General features: G+C 38.0%; 1 protein-coding gene across 5 annotated transcripts in view; it reads right to left on the minus strand.

Annotated features, from left to right (window-relative positions):
• IWS1 (interacts with SUPT6H, CTD assembly factor 1) overlaps positions 1-21,086 on the minus strand; it is a 61,992-nt gene that overhangs the window by 15,330 nt on the left and 25,576 nt on the right. For all 5 annotated transcript variants that reach the window (XM_033102308.1, XM_033102307.1, XM_033102306.1 and 2 more), the window contains 8 exons: positions 12,510-12,607; positions 11,210-11,360; positions 9,688-9,770; positions 8,440-8,569; positions 7,487-7,604; positions 5,356-5,467; positions 4,738-4,794; positions 3,685-3,796 (listed from right to left, as the gene is read on the minus strand). In XM_033102308.1, the coding sequence (XP_032958199.1) occupies positions 3,685-3,796; positions 4,738-4,794; positions 5,356-5,467; positions 7,487-7,604; positions 8,440-8,569; positions 9,688-9,770; positions 11,210-11,360; positions 12,510-12,607 (861 nt within the window). The remainder of the gene's footprint in view (positions 1-3,684; positions 3,797-4,737; positions 4,795-5,355; positions 5,468-7,486; positions 7,605-8,439; positions 8,570-9,687; positions 9,771-11,209; positions 11,361-12,509; positions 12,608-21,086) is intronic.

Below are 21,086 nucleotides of genomic sequence, written 5' to 3' on the forward strand. Positions count from 1 at the left end.
TTCTCCCGCCCACTGCCAGGACCTTCTCTAACAGTCTGAGCCCTCCCATGCCAGCGACCAAAACGCACCCAGGTCGTGCTGACCCACCCACATGCCTAGTTACCCCAAGCCTGAAAACACACAGAAAGAACACAGCATAGCAGCTAACATTCTAAATTCAATGACCTCTCTCCTGACTCATCAGCTCAATACTCCTTACTTAGGACAGTAAAAGTGGAATGCAGTTTTATCAGTGATCACTTTTATCACTGTTTTACTAGTGAAAAACCAAAAAGTAGCCTAAAATATTAGCAAGATGGGCTTGTTTTAAAAAATTATGGTACAAATGTATTCCAACAAAATATTACATCACCGAAGAACATTTACTAAAATGAATTTTTACCATGCTAAGCAAAAGACAAACCCAACAAGGAATAAAATATGATCAAGAATTTGCTTAAAGATTCAAAAAAACCCAAGCTAGTAATGTTTATAACAAAAGCCAAAAAAGAAGTAACTCGAAATGTTAATGCTGAGGTGTGGCTGGTTTACAAGTGACATTAATTTTGTGCTCTCTGTATTTAAGTTTATATAAAAATATGCGTTGCTTTTGTCATTTTAATGTTTAAAAGCATCCCATGGAATACATTAACATACAAATATACAACGTTGTGTAGGTTAATGCATTATTTGGGAGGGAAAATCAGAAACCATAGAGAAACGAATAAACAGATTATATATTCACATGATAGACTATTATGTAGCCACTATAAATAATAAATCTATAAAGTGGTTTACTGAGAAGTGATAAAAATTATACAGAGCCTAATTTGAACTTAAAATAGCAATAGAAAAAAGGCAAGAAGTGTATCAAAGTGCTTTCGAATAGTGGATGACTTTTCTCCTCACCACCTCGAGTTTGTCTACAATTATAACAAGAAAAAAAGAAGTATGAAACATTATTGGAAATACACTTAACACATCAAACTGTTAACAGTGGTGACCTATAGGAAGGGCAGGACTTCGCGAATGGGGTTAGTCTACAGTGTTATGCTTACTTACGAGGTCTGACAATTAAGTTTGCGAATATGTCGCAATGATGTTGCTAACCTTTTTTGGTATCAGAGAAATTATTCATTATGAATTTGTACCAATTGGACAGTTAACTAAGTTTACTATTTGGAAGTGTTGAAAAGGCTGCGTGAGAAAGTTAGACGACCTGAACTTTTCGCCAACAATTCATGGCTCTTGCATCACGACAATACACCAGCTCACATAGCACTATCTGTGTCCCTCACAGTTTTTAGCCAGTAAACAAAAGAATTGTTTTTAGCCAGTAAACAAACACCCTCCCTACTCACCTGATCTGGCCTCCAGTGACTTCTTTCTTTACCCAAAGATGAAGGAAATATTGAAAGGAAGGCATTTTGATGACATTCAGGACATCAAGGGTAATACGATGACAGCTCTGATGGACATTCCAGAAAAAGTTCCAAAACTGCTTTGGAGGGTGGACGAGGCACTGGCATCAGTGCACAGGTTCCCAAGGGGAGTACTTTGAAGGTAACCATAGTGATATTCAGCAATGAGGTGTACCACTTTTTCTAGGATGAGTTCATGAACTTAATTGTCAGAACTCGTAAGTCATTTCAAAAAGAAAAATGACATAAAACAAAGTTTCCCTTGAAAGCCACGTACTCCAGTGTTGTTCTTGGACAGAGTTTTCTAACACATGCTAGTGTCGGTACAATGTGAAAGCCATGAGTGAATGTATAAGCAACCTGAGTGGGAGAATAGTACCGAGTGGCATAAGGACTCCACACTGACGTGTAACCTGGGACCACAGGCCCAACACACGCCTTCATTTTTCCCAAAGGAGCTCACTCGATCAGCCAGACTCGGGCCTAGCTAAACCCCAGCAAGTCATGCTCTTGGGGCATTCAGGATGGAGGAAGGAGCCCCATTAAAATCTCCCTCTTCTCTCTGCTCCAGCAGGAGGCTGGTCCCGTTTCCCCCGTCAGCCACAGGGACAGGAAGACGGGACTGTGACCAGCCAGTAGCCAGGCGCACGCCCTCAGGACACAAGGCCTGCCTCCAAAGGTGATGCCATGCACACCGTTTATGACACTGCCTTTGCCACACTGCACTTCTCAACTCTCACAAGTACATGTGCTAGGGAAGAGAAAATAAGAAAGAGAGGGCTAACAAGAGGGGAGACACAGCGAAAAAAGGTAAGAAGAAACGGGTGTTTGGGGGGAGAGAAGGGCCATCAAGGGCCATGGATATGGAGAAAAGGAAGGAAAAGGGGTAGGAGTCCAGATGAAGAAGTCCGTGGCACTGAAGCAGTCGTGCTCTTCATCCTTTATTCTCAATAAATAAGACAGTGCACTTTGTTCTGATCGCAACTTCACAGTACAGGGAACTGGCAGGAGGGTGAGTGCCGGCCGCGGAGGCAGCTGCCAGAACGGGGTCACGGAGAAGTCACAGAAGGCACGCAACACACAGGCACACGAGCGCACTGCAGCAGGCGCCACCTCTACTCAGAGCAGTGTCAGTGAGGCTGTGTCAGTAGACGCCAGTGAGGCTGGCGTCATGAGGGTCCCAGTCCTGTGCATTTCCAACCATGTACTGAATATGAATTAATCAAATTTAACTCCTAAAGAAATATTCAGGGCGAGGCTTTACGCAATGAGTCCTCAAATGCATGCTACTGAGCCACTGGTGACAGGAAAAGAAGCCACCTCCTTCCCACCAAGAAGCTAACTAATCAGTTTATACGCCTACAAGGCAGACCACTATGGCTCTGGGCCCTAACAAAAAACGTTTTAGTAAAAATGGGTACCAATCAGGAGACCAAAATGCTTATCAGGGAAATAATTATCCACTGGTCTCTAGGGTACCAATAAAGGAAGGGACTTCCATGTCAATTTCTAAATATTCACAAACACCTGAATGTCACCAAGTGTCTGCTAGGGTCATCATTTCAGAAACTGAAAATGGGCCTGTCCTCATCTGGTGAAGCAAGCACACACACACTTGTTTTCACTTTAGCTCCTGACAGTTCTAGCCCATGCGCAAAGCAGCCTCCTGGGGCTGCGTCCCGGCCACACTCCAGCAGGCCCAGGCCTGCTGGGCCTCCTGGGCTTCCAATGCTGGACCTGACAGCACAGTGCACTCTGCAGAGTCGTTTCTGCTCTGCAAATCACCTCAGGCTTTTCCAATCATTTTAGGCCCTTTTTAAGAATACCAGGCTAGAAAAAGTGGAATAGAAAATAAAACAAGATTACTGGGAAGCAATGAAGGTCACTGAGTAGTATTTACAGTGATGATAGAGGCAGTGTCTACTCTAATATTTCACAACAGAATTTCTTAAAACAGTTGACGAGAAAGGGAGGAGTCGACTGCACAGGCAAGTGAGTTCTGATTCTCATGGTCCTAAAAGAAAATGACTGTATCAGAACACTCTAGGCTTAAGGATTCAGTCGAAATAAAGGAATAAGAAAAAATTTCTTGGCTTGATAATGTTGCTTTAAGTCTGAAGTAAAGTTCATCAGCAGTTAATGATCTGGCTCAATAAAAGACCAGAAAACAGCTCTCCCGAAATCAGATAAACCTCAAGAGCTGTTAAGCGTTATGAAACACGAAGGAAAAGACAAAATAGTAATGCGCATTTGAGGTTCAGCTTGCTGCCCCCGGCTTGCTTACCCTGGATGACTCCATTTCCACATTCCACTTGGGTCTGACAACATAGTCCTTGTTTGAGGGCATTGGGACCCTCGCACGGGCACAGAATCCAGGGTCTCCAGGTCTAAGAGCCCTGAGAATGGGAAGAAGAGCATGCGGCTTTGTGGCCCATCTCATTCAGATACATACCTGTTTCAAACTTGCTCTGCCCTCCCAATGTCACCCAATCCGCCCTCCTGTTGTCTGTCTGAGCTGGACTCATCACCACCCATATTACTGCCCATATTACATATGAGTTCCTCAACCTCTCTCCCTCCATTTTAGTGAATGGTAATGCCGTCGTCTCGGCTGCTAAGGTTAAAATTTTGGCTGGTGTCTTCAAATCTCACCAACTCCTCCCCCACAAAATCACCTACTCCTGGCAATTTTGCTTTAAGTCTGAAGCTCATCAGCAAAGTCTTCTCAACTTTCTGCTTCCCATCATCGTCTCGGTTTAACTGTATCCCTGCCTGCAGTCTACCCACCCCCATCCTACACCGCAGCACCAGCATCAGCGTTCCAAATCAAATCTGATGACACCATGTCCATGTGCAAAACTTTCTATAAAATCACAATGAGAAGTGAAAATTCTTCATATTGATTTAAAGCACTTCAAAGTTTGGTCCACACCTAGATTTCCAACCTTATCTCCCACCATCTCGGGTACCCCACTGTTTCCTAACCACGCTAGTCTACTTGCCATTCCTAAAGCAGGTGTTGCACGTGCCCACCCCACAGGTTGCTTAAGCTCTCTTTGTCTATAATCCCTCTGAAGCCTTTCTGAGAGTATGGACTATTTTTAATTTGATTCTGTATTCCCAGAGCTTAATACAGAAATCTAGTACATAGCAAGCAGCATAAAATCTTCACTGAATGGACTACGGCTCAATCTCCCTTATCTCCCCAGAGCACCCAACACATATGGGAATTCAATAAATCATCCCTGTCAATGTGAACACAGCATCATTTCATTCGTTGTTTTTCTAAAACCAAAACAGCAAACAGAACATTCTCTAGGAAGGCTAAAACTCTTACTTCTCCTCTCCTGTCAGCACCTTTTCCAGGTCTCTTCGGGGTGTCTGACCACCAGTGCTGGGAAAAGAATAATCAGTAAAACATTAGGAATGTTAGAACCTTTGCTTCTAATCTTGTAAGAAAACAAGAGCAAAGTGAAACACCAAACTTAGACCATTACTAAGACCTTTACACCTAATCTTGCATACCAGGTTTCATTATGGGTGAGTGGTATCAGCTATATTTCTAAATAATGACCTTGCCATCCTGGATGCAACTGTATCCAGTTTACTGACACAAATTGAACTAATATTATTTTTTTCTCTGAAGAATTTGGAAATGGGACTGAGGAAGAGAACGGTTTTTCTGCAAGTAACTGGAACACAAGCAACCTCCAAACTATAGCAGAGGCCATATTCTACCAGATTGAACCAGAAAAGTCTAGGAGGGGGTGTGGACCTTTACCTATACACTATTCCATAAAAATTAAGAAGGTATTATGCACTACACAGACACATCAAGCGGAGAGGAAAGACAAAATCCTATCATCTTAGGGGTTTCTTAATAACCTTTACCAAAAAATTGAATTATTATAACAACACTGACTCCACTTACTCACTCATACCTGTTCCCTCATACCTGCTCATTCTTCGTCGTTGAGGCATTTGTTCTAGATCCCTCTGTTCCCTTTCTTCTCTTGTCATTCCTTTGTAGTTTGACGTAAGACCAAATATAGGCCGAGACCATTCATCTACAACAAAGAAAAACCAATTATTTAGTCCACAAAGTAGTATTTCTCTTACCATTTCCTGAAATAGTCACATGCTAGTGTGATGTCATAGTCTAGGCATTTATAATAGAATATTCTTTCCTTAAAAAAACCATTATCCCAGGACCATTTACAGGACAAACATAGAATACCAGTATCAGAACTAGCTCCAGCTGATTCAGAAAATTCAGTATAAAAAGATCGTTTAAACCTGCAATCACCACAGAGGTTCAAAGAAAGTAATATCTGACTCGCTTTGGTAATCATCCACTAGCTGTGTTGACATTTCATAAAGACAGCCTAATTTCTAAATTTATTACTGAAAACAGCAAATCTTGAAATTCTTCTACTTTAGTATATAAAAAGCTCCTTATTACTTGTCAAAATGGTCTAAATCTTTAAAACTTACATTTTAATAGTGCAGGTATAGAGTCCGTACTTCGCGAAATCTAAGAAAGCTGCTAAAACGAACGTGAAAAACAGTACTACACGCCCACTGTTTAGTTAGTGACAGTCCAGAGGTACCAACATTTATTGTTGCATTCAATACACCATCATATGAGAAAGGACCCTTACAGACAAAACACAGCTGTTGTCAAACTAATAAGGAAGCAGGATGGGGGTCTATATACCTCTGAAAACTGACCTGCCAACCCCACCCCTGGATTCAGAATCACTGTGGTATAAGTCATGAGTACCAGTGGGAATATTCTGCTTCTCTCAGTCTAGGACAAAAAGAAGGTGGAGAACCATTGCATAAAAGCATCAAAAGTTATTATTTAATAAGCAGTAAATTACAAATTATTAACAAGATCGAAGACACAATAGTTCTCTGGTTTATTAAAAAACTTAAATTATTCTGAAAATACACCCTGGAATAAAGAGAATTCAATAAAAAACTGCTGAGTCTCTCAAAAAAATTTTTACTTCCCCTAAAAACTTTTGATAATCTTAAAAATTAAATAGGAAATAACTACTGTATTCAGATACAGAAATAGCTACTCTTTCGATCTAACTTGGAAGTTTAAAAATCCTTTCCAGCATGGAGCACAGAAAAAGTTAAGGAAGATGATGAAAACACACATTTTTCATTCTTAAAACTGAAGGATTTCATACATAATATGGCAACTGATTAGATGAATTTCAGTTAGACTCCTCTAGTATCATTAAATAAGACCATAATAAAGGCTTTGAAGACCATTATAAAAGTAACCACAACAGCAGCAGTGGCTAACATTTCCTGAGGACTTACTGTGTGCTAGGCACTGTGCTTTTATACACCCTCTCATTTAATCTTTATAAGAACCCAAAGTAAACACATGAGGAAGAAACCAAGACTAAGACCTTAAACCATGAGCCTAAGGATATGTAGTAACGTAGGTGGGGAATCCAGGATTTGAATCCAGGCAGGATTAATGCTAGAGCCTGCATTCTTATTTACTTATTTGTTTTTGGTGGAAAGAAAAGCAGGGTTATTCCGAATGCCAGCATTCCAGAAGGATGGCGGACTCCTGTCCAAAGGCCATCTCCCCGTTCCTAGAACGGGAAGAAGGTTTGATAGGTGCACAAGCAGGAGAACAAAGGGAAGGGAGTTAGCCATGCGACTCATCTGGGAGAACGTCTCCTGGGGTCCGCTTTGTTCCATGATGATTATCCCGCACCTAGTCATGTGGGTGACTCATGTCATATGACAGAGAATCGCAGTCCAGAGCGCCAACCCGGTTGCAGTGTCCAGAGGGCGGAGTAGGACCTGCCTTCTAACCCCTCTCTCTATGCTCTTGATCCATGATTAGAAAGTACATCATTTACTTGCTATATTTAAGACTGACTGCATACTTAAATATATGAAGAAGCACTTGAAGTCTAAGGGGAAAAGCTGGTACCTATAAGAACCTACCAAAACTTTTTTCTATTCCACCTCACTTATTCATTTTAACTAAATATTGGTAAAAACATAGTTTTTATACATACACAAACACAACAATAACAAACAGTACATACTGATTAGCTTCCCTGCCATGTCTTTGTTGGACCTTGACTCCTTGGGGTGTTTATAAAGGTACATCACTGCTCGTCCGATCCCACTATGCTTCAGAGTCTCCTGGCTCACACTAGGTAGCTGAGAACATAAACACATGCACACATATGAATCACTCAGAAATTGGGAGTCCTGCCAATCTAGTCAAAGGAATTCTGAGACCTGGTTCATTCACAACAGAATAGGTAACAAAACACTCCATTTCAGGATCTACAGACATTGGACAAAAAAATATTTTGTGCTCACGTCGAGTTAAGAGTTCAGTATTCCCGCTGAGTCCAAGAAAAAGTGAAGGTGAGAAGTGTGAACTAAGCATACTCAGAGGTTGGCAGTTTGATATAACAGTTAGCACGGGCCGCAACTCAAACAGACTTACATCTGAACCCAAGCACAGCCTTCTGCCAGCTGTGTGACAAAACATTTAACTTCTCTGAGCCTTAACTGCTCATCTGTAAAATGGAGATAATACATCCACCTTGCACGTTTGCTGTGAGGAAACAAGCACACCTAGCACAAAGGACCATCCTCGGAATTCCTTCAGAAGTAGCTTGCCCCAGGTGTCTTGGCCACACCCACGTGGCCCAGCTTAAGATTCAAATGGAAGTTTACCTGACTGAAGTTGGTGCTCTTTCTACTTCAAGTTCCTCCCCAGAACATGTCCGATACTACACTACTCCTCTCTACGTAAACTACATAAACCATAGCTGCTCCAAGATCCTTTTCCTGCAATACTACAATTACATGAAGTTTTATCAGACTTTCTTTATATGCTCGTTTTATTTAGAATGTTCCTAGAAAACAGTGAATGAAACCCCTCTTCTGGCAAGCTACGCCAGAGAGCATGTAGAGGTTGTGACAGTACAAAACACATTGGGTAATTAATGAAGAGCAAACAGTCAGAGTATCTGCCTCTAACCTCTTGCAGAATCTTCAAGAGCTCCTCTCGAATCTTTAGTGCTGGCAAACTCCTATCTGGCAGAGGGGAGAGCCATTCTTTGATGGCAGACATCACACCACTGTCAATAAATGTTTCTTTAAGGTCCTGCCTGCAATAATAATTAAAAAAAAGTTAAGTCTATATATGTTGGTTCTGCTACAGCTTCCTATGGATATTCTTACATAGTTAGTGATGTTTCCAGAAATTCTTTCTATAGAAGTTAATCATGCATTATTTACTGAGCACTATTCACAGCTTTCAAAAACAATATGAAATATAGTTTCTATTTTCAAAAACAGACCTGACAAAGATGACTTGTTAAATCCAAATTACACAAGATAGGTTAATGCTGACATAAATGGTACAGACAGTTAAGAAGAACGACCTCCAATTATTACAACTACAAAACTATGTCTAATCAATCAGAATAGTGATTCTGAAACTGTTTCCAGTGATAAAAAACCCAGAAATGTGCTATTCTTTGCAGGACATGAAGGAGAATATAAATCACCTAGCAGGAAAAAAATCCAATGAAATACTGACACTTAAATTCCATTTAGTGTACTAGAATCAATTATGTTAATAGAAAACATGACAATATTACACGTATGAAATGTGCCATAGATAATTTTGCCTGCTGGGATAGAGACAGCACTTTTCTAGCAGGAAGTCCCAGACCACGCTGTTGGTGAACTGCTATACTAACGCACGTCTCGTCATCCAAAGCAGGCTGTGGCCAGGTTCAAGGAGAAAACAAAGTTTCTCAGGCCTACGAGCAAAACAATGAAAGACCCTGGTAACAAGGATCTATCAAGAAAGGGTCCTTCCTCCAGAAGGACCAATGACAATGCGTGATATAAACAGGCCACATAAGCCTTGCACAATATGTGCTTCAAATAGTCTCCCAGGACTTATTCTGTTCTCAGTCACACTGGGAGAATAGATGCAATTTTACCAGAGCCAAAACTATCCATAAAGAACAAAATTAGTGGTTTCCAAGCTTTTTCTTTTATTAATGACAGTCTGCTATTTGTTCTGTTTGCATCAGGCATCAAGGTTTAAGAGAAATTTGGAAGGAAATAACAAAATTCAGGAAATTGTATTCGTTATTTTTCTGTGAACTGACCGAAGGCAACCATTCTTTAATATTGCTAGAACACCAGCACATAGTTTGAATATCATGCCATTAAAAGGAAAAAACTTTTTTTAATAAAACAGAATACTTACTTCTTAAGGTGCATAACCACAGTAGGTAATAATGTTAATTTTTTCAGTGCTGGCTTTTTTTGATTGTTCAACTGTCTGTCTTCCTATCCAGGAAGGAAAAGATTTTAAAAAGAAAAAGAAAAAAGCCATTGTTAATAATGAATTACAACCACTATAGTTCTAAACTGTAAAATAAAGCAGTAATTTATCTGAGAAACTACAATTTTTCCTACAAGAAAAGGTAATAAAATAAGGAATGGACTTTTTGTCGAGCCCCAAATCCTGTATCTGTTTGTGTCAATCAAACCCATAAAACTACTAGAATAACTAGCTTTAATAATTACAAATTAAAAGGGACAATTTTAATTTAAAATATTGGCATAATTGTAAAAAGAGTTCATTTAAGGTACAAAATTATACCGGGGAAAATTTGGTTTATTATCAGAAATAATTTTCCAGCTGTGAGGCTTGTATGATATTGGAATGTTATTAATGAAGAATTTCAGTATTTACTTGGGAATTTTTTTAAATTATGGAAAATTTCAAATTCTACAAACACAGAAAACAAAACACAGTCATGTACATTTAATGAATTAAACACAGATGGTCTGTCTTATTTTAGCTATTTCTCTAGCTACTTGCCCCCCTTAATTATTTTGAAACAAATCCTAGACATATATCATTGGATCCATAAATACTTCAGTCAGTGCCTCTAACAGCTCAGAACTTGTTTTTAAACATAATACTTGGCCACTTTACAACATTTGGGCAGAATTTTAAAATGCAATGAGTAAAATGTAACCCCTTAATCAGAGGCAAAAGAGTAACACAAGTTTGTCACACAATAAACATGAGTTTATGACTTTTTATATATGAAGAAACATTAAACTTTGTGGCAAACTAGCCAAACTCGAGGGAAAGATCATTGCCCCATATAACTACCGTGTTTCCCCGAAAATATGACCTAGCCGGACAATCAGCTCTAACGCGTCTTTTGGAGCAAAAATTAATTATATTGTATTATATTATATTGTATTATATAATATTATATTGTATTAATTATACATACTATATTATACCTGATCTTATATCATGTAAGACCCGGTCTTTATATTATATTATATTATATTATATTATATTATATTATATTATACCCAGTCTTATAGCAAAATAAGACCTGGAAGATCAGGTATAATATATATAATTAATATAATACTGGGCCTTATATTAATTTTTGCTCCAAAAGACGCATTAGAGCTGATTGTCCGGCTAGGTCTTATTTTGGGGGAAACATGGTAGCAAAGCCATTCAACTAAAAAAGGCTCATTTTACTTTATATTTAGTCATTTCACTTTTTCTAAACATGTTACTAAAAAGTTAAAATTACTTTCCTGCTTAAAATTTAGTGGTAAATGCTTTATTACAAAAAAAACAAAGTATCTTACGTGTAGTTTAAACAAGGGTTAAGCTTAAAAAAAAAAAAAGCCATCTGACCAACTGAGTGGGAGAAAGGAAAGATGAAGCTGGAAGTGAGCCATCTCACCTCGGCAGCTTCGTTCATCTTGACAATCATGGCGCTCACCACGTCGTCAGCGTCACTAATAAAAGTGCCACCATCGCGGTTCCGTCTGCGCTTGCCACTCATACTCTTTTTCCGCTGCAACATCATCTCAAAATCCGACAGAAAGTCCATACTGAGCAGTAACACAAAATAACGTGATACACAAACTGCCTTTAAATGCACACTTCCTTTTATCACAGTTAAGAATCACCAACTTTCTTAACTATAACTCAAAGGAGTGCTGCCCTCTTTTAAAGTACTTATAACTTGTTTCAAAGAGCATGAGGTTCCAGATTTTATGTTCACCCTCTGTACTACCCCAATTGTTGTACACTAAATACTAATGGTCCTAAGCTTTTCCTATACTGTATTAACACTTGCATGTATCAGCTTGAGAAGGAACACTTCAAATTTCAAGTTGTCGTCCAGGTAACACTGCCTGCATTCCATGGAGCAGTGTGAGCAGCATTTCTTTTTTGGTGCTCAATTATTTGAGTATGTTTATCTTCTAAAGCATAAGTAGAAAAAAAGGAAAACTGCTGCTTTTCAATGATAAGAAGTATAACTCTCAAAACATAATGCGACTGAGATAAAGTTGGAAATCTATAGACGTGCTAAGAGCCTCAAGCCTTTACAGCTTTCACCTGAATCATTACACTTAAAGAGGAAGTTAACTTGCTCTCTGCCACTATCATATAAATGAAATATGATTAATGTGATAACTTAATTTCCAAAGGTACTGACCAACTCATTCAGCTTAATTCTTGCATGTCACTAGGAATTAAAAAGGAAACTATTTTTTAAAGCATCATCTTTACAAATATAAGAGTAACTAATGAATCATTCTACATTTGGCACCTTTAGATACCAGATTTTTCTGAACACAGATTCCAACCATATCAACAAAAGTACAGTGAAATACAATGAAGTAATATTTTGTAGTAAAGACTTTAGCCTTATTCTTGCCAGGACCCAAAATTAGCTTTTCTTATGTAGAAAATTTTGCAGAAGAGCTTACTTGGTGAGATATAAATTAAGAGCCTGGCACCATAGAGCTCCACAAATTAAGACAGCTGAGCACAGGGCAAATAAAAGAAAAATAACAACAGCAAATAATTTTTGGACAGCACTTGTAAGAGTAATAGGAAGGAGAAAAATGGAACAGATTCCTTCCTATACTGTGAATCAGAAGTCAAAATAAGAAAAAACAAAGTTTGATAGTCTCTACCTTCATTTCTTAAGTTCTCTTTTTAAAAAATTCTTTAAAAAAAAATAAACTTACTGTTTTCCCCTTTTTATGTTATCATCAGAATCTGAATCTTCTGCTTCTTTTACCTGTGTTTCACTTTTTTCTTCTTCCAAATCTTCTTGGTTAAAACCCTAAAGGCAGGATAAGTTAGCCAGAGTTATCACAATATATACAATTGACTTGTATTAACAAATCAATTAGGTAACTGCTTTTAATTTTTGTACTTTAAATGTAATACATTCACAAAAAAACAAAAATTAAATAGGTATCAAAAGGTATATGGCAAAAGCTCCCTACTACCCTAAGCCACTAGTGTTACTGGTTTCTTGTGTCTTCTTCCAGGTATAGCCATTTCTACAAGCACTTCTCTACACAGATACATTTACTAGCTCCCCTTTTATCACACAAATGGCAGCATACTATACACACTGGGGACAGTATACTATTATGTACTTTCCACATTTAACAATAGAATCTGGAGACCAAGTTATATCAGCATAAGGTATCCTCGTTCTTTTTAAGGCTTTAGACCATTTCACTATTCGACCGCAACGACAATTGACACACTTCTCTATTGATGTTTAGGTATGTGTATTTGAAATTTTGAGAAAAATTTGCCAAACTGTCTTCCACAGAGGTTATGACAATTAACTCTCCTTCTAGCAAAGCACGAATGCACCTGTTTCCCCACCTTCCTAGCAAGTTATCAAACACTGATAACCTGCCCATCTCTGGACTGAAAAACAAAAAGCATTTGTGCAGTTTTCTTTGTACGCTCTTATTATAAGTAAGGCTGGGCACTTTTTCATGTTTAAAGCTACCTGTAATTCTTTCTCTGTGTACTCTCAATATCCTCTGCCTATTTTTCTGTTGGATCTTTGCCTTACTGGTGTGAAAAACCTCTTTAAAAATTAGGGAAATTAGCCCTCTGTAAGTGACAGGAACTATACACTCCTCACATTTGTAGTTTGCTTTTGTTTATGGTAATATTTTCCAGGCTAAGTTTTTTTTTGTTTATCCCTCGAAACGGTAACCTTGGTGCTAAGAGCACCACACTCTAACCAACTGAGCTAACCGGCCACCCCTAAATTTTTATTTTTGTGTAACTGAAATGGTCAGTCTCTTCTTTATAGCTTCTAATGTCATATTTAGAAAGGTCTTCCCAATGGCTGTTGGGAAATGTGTTGTTTTTCTCACTGAAACAAACCTCTAACCAAGTTGATGTTAATTCTCCAAACTAAAAAAATGTATCTGATTCTTGTGAAATGTTGCTTACCTAAGGATGAACTCCCTGAGGGCAATGTCCGAACAATCTCTGGCACACAGGCTCTCAGATACTTGCGAATGACTTTTTCCTTCCTATTTTCCTTAGGTTTACCTTGTTATTTTTCTACAATCTTAAATCAGATACTAAATCCATCTACTTTCAATTTCTCTTGCTTTAGCAATAAAAGTACTGATTTCTTTTTTAACCCAAAACTGTTTAACAAGGAAGTTTTAAATTTCTGGGTGGCAAACGTGTTTTGTTTTCTACTTTTGTTATTCATTTTCAATTTTATTTGTATTCAGAAAAATGTTTTCTATACTTTGTACTTTTTGCAAAAACTTGATTTAAAACTTATATAGAAGTGCAAAGATCCAAGAAAAGCCAAGTCAGTCTCGAAAAATGACAAGCTGTGAGGACATAAACAACCAAATCAGAAGCTTTATGGTGCAAGGATAAAGTGACCAACAGAACAGAAAAGGTACCACTGAAACAGATTGGAAAATATATATAGACACCTGATTTATGACAAAGATGGCATTTACAGTGGGAAAAGGATGATCTGGATCAACTGGATATTCCAAATGGAGGAAAAAAATTTTGACTGTATCTCATACATAATACACACAAAAACCCATTCCAGGTAGGATTGCACAACTAAATGTGAAAGATAGAATGATTAAGCTTCTAGAGTGTAACTCAGAGGAGAGTATCTTTATGACTCTGGAGAAGCAAAACATTTCTTAGAATTAAAAAATTTTCAACATAAAAGGAACAGAGTGGTAGAGTTGATTTATATTAAAATTAAGGATTTTTGTTTATCAAAAGACTCCATTAAGAAAGTGAAAAGGCAAGCCAAAGAACAGAAGAACAAATTTTTAAATTTTATAATCACCAATGGATTTGTATCCAGATTACATAAATAGAGACTAGTTTTTTGGTCTGCTTGTTCTTTTGGTTACCACTTAGATTATAGATTTGTCTATTTCTCTTTGCAGTTCTGTCCATTTTTGTTTCGCATATACATGTTTAAAGCATGTTACCAGGAATATGGCTGGGTACAATTTTAAAACCTTTTATCAGTAGAAAGTGATCCTTGTCATCTCAAATGTTTTTTACCTTAAAGGTTATCTGTTTGCTGTGCATATAGCTACATCAGTATTCTTTTGGATAATGTTCAGATGGAGTATCTTTTTTCATCCTTTTATTTTTAAATTTTATGTTGTTTCAGATAAACCTTGAAATTCGTAGCAACTGGTTTCCAAAATCCAGTCTGATGATTTTAATCCTTTAATTGGAGCACTTAATACATTTCAATTTAACTCTGACATTATCAAAGTTTAAATCTGCCACCTTACTATGTACTACTTTCTAATTATACCCCTGTTCAATATTTCACCTTTTTTCTAATCTCTTTTCTTGTTTTCTTTTGGATTGATTAGCTTTTATTATTGCATTTTTCCCCTCTATTAGGTTGGAAGTTACACATTCCATTAATTTTTTTAGCGGTCACTTTAGAGATCACAATGAGTATCCTACTTACCAAAGTCTACTAATATACTATCACATACACTTGCAAAGACGTCAATTCCATGTATACTTTCAATTTGTACTGCTGTCATGTGGTTTAATCTTACAAATATTTTAAACCACACCAGACATGACTCTGTTCTGTATAGTCAACACTCATTTAGATGTATCCACATCTTTTTGCTGCTCTTTGTCCTTCCTTCATCCCTGACTTTCCACTTGACATTTCCCTTCTACCTTTAGTTATTGCCTTCAAAGTGGAAAATTGATAAGATGAAATGAGGAGGGAATATTCATTCCTGAAGTATTTAGGCTGAATAGAATTCGAAATTTGGGAGTGATGTCATAAAAATGGCAGCGTGAGGTGAACCTCTTGAAATCACTCCTGGAATTTACAACAAATGGAACAACTATAACTCCACAAAGGACTCCCTGCACAGCAGACAGCCAAGACGAAGAGGCCCACTACTGAATTCACCTAAAGGTGGGCAAATCGCGCAAGCAGTGGAGGAAGGAAGGGAGAAGTATGGAGACGGGGCTGCACGGATGCGGGACTCAGACCTAGATCAGTGCTCCAAGCTCCCTGCATCCCGGAACTACTGCAGCTATGGGAGAGGGAAGAACTCGGACTGCTAGGGCTCCGCTTATGGCCCACAGGGCTGAGGGAGCAGCATATAACACGGCTGAACGCAATGCTCACGGCAGAGACCTCGGAGAAAAGACTGAGGGAAGAAGGCTGAAAACGGTGGTTTGTGTCCTCACTGCCACACTGAACGGAAGCCTTAGGCACTGAGACTAGCCGCCCCCTCCCTACTCTCCCAGAGCTCACCCCGCCCCCACCTACTCAGTACTAGAAGCGGAACAGTAGCAGTGTCGGATCAAAAGAACAGAATATTTGCAGTTTTGAGAACTATGGTCTGCAGACACAGATTCGCAGCCCAACTAGTTCCGGCAGAGGGGAGGGAGCTGTGGAAGCAGGACCGGCTTGGTGGTGGTCGCCACCATTGCTCTGGGCCACCTCTCACAACCCAACCTGCCCCCTGTCCCCACCTATCTGGGTGGATCCCTGCAGGAGTAAAGAGAACTGCTGAAACACATGGGCTCTGAATCTGGTACAGGAAGAGCTTTGGAACTTCAAAAGCTCTCCGCATACCCACATGGACGCGGCGCGCTGTGACCCAGGCGAACTGTAAACAGAGGAGAAGCCCGCCTTCCAGGGAATCCCCCCCAATGTGTGAGAAGTTGAAATAATGCAGAGAAAACATAACACTTCAGTGTGAGAGAGAAAAAAAGGTTGCAGTTGGAGAGAAAATAAAACATTCTACAAACACCTACTGGAAAAAAAAATGAAGACCTCTTTCTATCAACCTGTTGCAGAACCCACTCCTGTAGATCTAGGAAGACAAATAATAAATCACTAATTGCCATGAATAACCAAGGCAACAAGACAGCTCAGAAAGAAAATGAAAAGTCTCCAGAAAAATGAAGTTAAAGATATAGAAATATGTGACTTAAATGACAGAGTATTCAAGATTGCAGTTCTTAAAAAACTCAGCAAGATGCAAGATAACACAGACAGGCAGTTCAGTTTAATGAACTCAGAAACACAATCAAAGAACAAAATGAACATTTTACCAAAGAGACTGAAATTTTTAAAAAGAACCAAATAGAATTTCTGGATATTAAGAACTCAATAAAAGAAATGAAGAATGGAATAGCCAGCTTAGGTAGTAGAGTTGACCAGATGGATTAAAGAATCAGTGACATCGAAGATAGAAACCTGGAAATGACACGCATGTAAGAAAGAGACTTGAGATTAAAAAAAATGAAAAAACCTACGAGAACTTTCTGGCTCCACAGAAAAAGCAATATAAGAATAATGGGCATACCAGGAGAAAAGAAAGGGAGAACGAAACAGAGACTATATTCAAACAAATAGTCCATGAGAACTACTTTCCAAACTTGTGGAAAGAACTGGATCCTCCAATCCAAGAAGCAACTAGAACACCTAATTACCTCAACCCCAACAGACCTTCCCGAAAGCACATTGTATTGAAGCTGTTAAAAATCAATGACAAAGAAAGAATCCTCAAAGCAGCCAGGGAAAGAAGACAGTAACTACAACGGAAAGCCCATTAGAATATCATCAGATTTTTCAGCAGAAACTCTACAAGCCAGGAGGGAATAGACTCAAATATTCCAAATATTGAAAGAGAGAAATTATGAGCCGAGAATAATATAACCAGCAAAGATATCCATTAGAAATGAAGGAGGAATAAAGACCTTTCCAAACATACAGAAGCTGAGGGAATTGCCTAACACACGACCTGCACTACAAGAAAAATTGAAGGCGGCTATTCGATCAGCATAAATAGGGGTAATCTGTGGCAACCAAAACAAAAGACGGGAGAGTAAACGCCTGAACCAGAATACAGAAATGGAGAAAGTAAGCATGCTGAAGAAAATGGAATACTGTAAATATGAAACTTTCTTTTACATAAACTTAACAGTAACCACCCAAAAAAAATCCAGAACTAAAATATGTACTGTAATAAAACAGAGGGAAAAATCATAGAATACAACACAAGAAATAACACACAACAACAAAAAGGCAAAAAAACAACGGAGACACAGACTTACCAAAGATAGAATGATAGAAAACTAAAGATAGAATGATAGGAAATTCTCACATTATCAATAATCACCCTAAATTTAAATGGACTGAACTCATCAATAAAAAGGCACAGAGTAGCAGATGGGATCAAAAAAGTAAACCCAACCATATGCTGCCTCCAAGGGACACCTCTCAGCTACAAGGACAAACATAGATTCAAAGTGAAAGGATAGAAACTGACACTCCAAGCAAATGGTATCCAGAGAAAATCAGGTGCAACCATACTGAGATCCGATGAGACAGACTTCAGGATAAAAAGGGTAACAATAGACAAAGAGGGGCATTTCGTAATGATAAAGGGGACCATACAACAAGAAGACATAACAGTCATTAATATTTATGCCCATAATCGTGGAACACAGAAATATTTCAAGCAACTAACAGAATTAAAGGGAGAAATTAACCAAAACACAATTATAGTAGGGGACCGAAATACATCATTGACAGCTATGGATAGATCATCCAAACAGAAAATAAATAAACAGCAGCCCTAAATGACACATTAGATGAAATGGACATAACTGACATTTATAGACTACTTCATCCTAAAACATCAGACTATACATTTTTTTGTGTACAAGCAACATTCTAAATAGACCATAATATTGGAACATAAAACTAGCCTCAGCAAATTTAAGATTGAAAGCATCCCAAGCATATTCTCTTATCACAAGGCTTTGAAATTGGATATCAAGTGCAAAAAGAAAGCAGGAAAAACCACAAATACGTAGAGATTACAACAACATACTTTTAAAGAACGTTCGGGTCAAAGAAAAAATTGGAGGAGAGATCAAAAGGTACACAGAAACAAATGAGAATGAAAATACATCCTACCAAAATTTTTGGGATGCAGCGAAAGCAGTTTTAAGAGGGAAATTTATATCATTACAGGCCTATCTCAAGAAACAAGAAAAATCCCAAAAAACAACCTCAAGTTACACCTTAAAAAACCAGAAAAAAAAGAACAAATGAAACCCAAGGTCAGCAGAAGAAAGGAATAATAAAAAATCAGAGTAGAACTAAATGAACTAGAGAACAAAAAGACAAGAGAAAAAAATTAGTATGACAAAGAGCTGGTTCTTTGAAAAGATTAACAAAATTGACAAACCCTTGACTAGACTCACTAACATAGAGGAGAAAAGACACTAAATAAAATCAGAAATGAAAAAGGGGAAGATACCATGGAGGCCACAGAAATACAAAGGATCATCCAAGAATACTATGAAGGACTATATGCCACCAAATTCAATAACCTAGAAGAAATGGACAAGTTCTTAGAAACATATAGCCTTCCTAGGCTGAATCACGAAGAACTGGAAAATCTAAATAGACCGATCACCAGTAAGGAAACTGAATCAGTCATCTGAAACCTTCAGAAAAGCAAAAGTCCGGGACCAGATGGCTTCACGAGTGAATTCTACCAAACCTTCAAAGAGGATCTAATGCCAATCCTGCTCAAACTCTTCCAAAAATTGAAGAAGAGACAGTACTCCCTAACTCATTTTATGAGGCCAACATTACCCTGACACCAAAACCTGGTAAGGACAACACAAAAAAAGAAAACTACAGACCAGTATCTCTGATGAATACAGATGCAAAAATCCTAAACAAAATTCTAGCAAATCGAATACAACAATGCATTAAAAATATTATTCATGACCAAGTGGGGTTCATCCCCAGGGCACAAGGATGGTTCAACATCTGCAAATCCATCAATGTGATACATCACATAAACAAAATAAAGCACAAAAATCATATGACTATATCAATTGATGCAAGAAAAGCATTTGACAAGACACAATATCCATTTATGATTAAAACAATAAAATGGGTATAGAAGGAAAATACCTTAACATAACAAAGGTCATATGTGACAAACCCTCAGCTAATCTCATAAGTAATGGTGAAAAACTGAAGCCCTTTGCTCTACGTTCAGGAACACGACAGGGCTGTCCCCTATCACTTCTCCTTTTCAACATAGTGTTGGAAGTCCTCGCCAGAGCAATCAGACAAGAGGAAGAAATAAAAAGCATCCAAGTTGGGAATGAAGAAGGTAAATTTGCAGATGACATGATGCTATCTATAGAAAACCCTAAAGAATCTACCAAAAAGCTATTAGAAACAGTAAAGGAATACAGTACACTTTCCGGCAACGTACAAAGGTCTGTTGCATTCCGATATATTAACAATGAAAGCTAAAAAAAAGAAATGAAAAAAACAATTCTTTTTGCAATTGCAACGAAAAGAATAAAATACCTAGGAATAAACTTAACCAGGGATGTGAAAAACCTATATGCTGAAAACTACAAGATATTTTTAAAAGAAATTGAAGAAGACACAAAGAAATGGAAAGACATTCCGTGCTCATGGATTGGAAGAATCAACATAGTTAAAATGGCCATATTATCCAAAGCAATATACAGATTTAATACAATACCCATCAAAATCCCAATGGCATGTTTTTTAAAGAAATAGAACAAAAAATCATCAGATTTGTTTGGAACCGAAAAAGATCCCGAAAGCCAAAGCACTCTTAAGAAAAAAGAACAATGCTGGAGGTATCACACTCCCTGACTTTAGCTTGTACTACAGGCCTACAATAATCAAAACAGCATGGTATTGGCAGAAAAACAGACACATAGACCAATGGAACAGAATTGAGAATGCAGAAATAAAACCACATAAATATGGACAGATAATTTCTCACAAAGAAGCAAAAGATACAATGGAGAAAAGACAGCCTCTTCGATAAATGGTGCTGGCAGAATTGGAAAGCCACGTGCAAAAGAATGAAACTGGACTGCTATCTGTCACCATGTACCAAAATTAATTCAAAATGGATCAAAGACTTAAGCGTAAGACCTGAAACAATAAATTGCATAGAAGAAAACATAGGTACTAAACTTATGGACCCTGGGTTCAAAGATCACTTTATGAATTTGACTCCAAAGGCAAGGGATTTAAAAGCTAAAATAAATGAATGGGACTACATCAAACTTAAAATCTTCTGCACAGCAAAAGAAACCATCAACAAAATAAAGAGGCTACCAACTAAATGGGAGAAGATTTTTGCAAACAGTGCCTACAATAACAAGCTAATATCCAAAATATATAAGGAACTCATACAACTCAACAACAACAA

Source organism: Rhinolophus ferrumequinum, unplaced genomic scaffold, assembly GCF_004115265.2.
Source record: "Rhinolophus ferrumequinum isolate MPI-CBG mRhiFer1 unplaced genomic scaffold, mRhiFer1_v1.p scaffold_84_arrow_ctg1, whole genome shotgun sequence".
In the NCBI taxonomy this organism is placed as follows: domain Eukaryota; kingdom Metazoa; phylum Chordata; class Mammalia; order Chiroptera; family Rhinolophidae; genus Rhinolophus; species Rhinolophus ferrumequinum.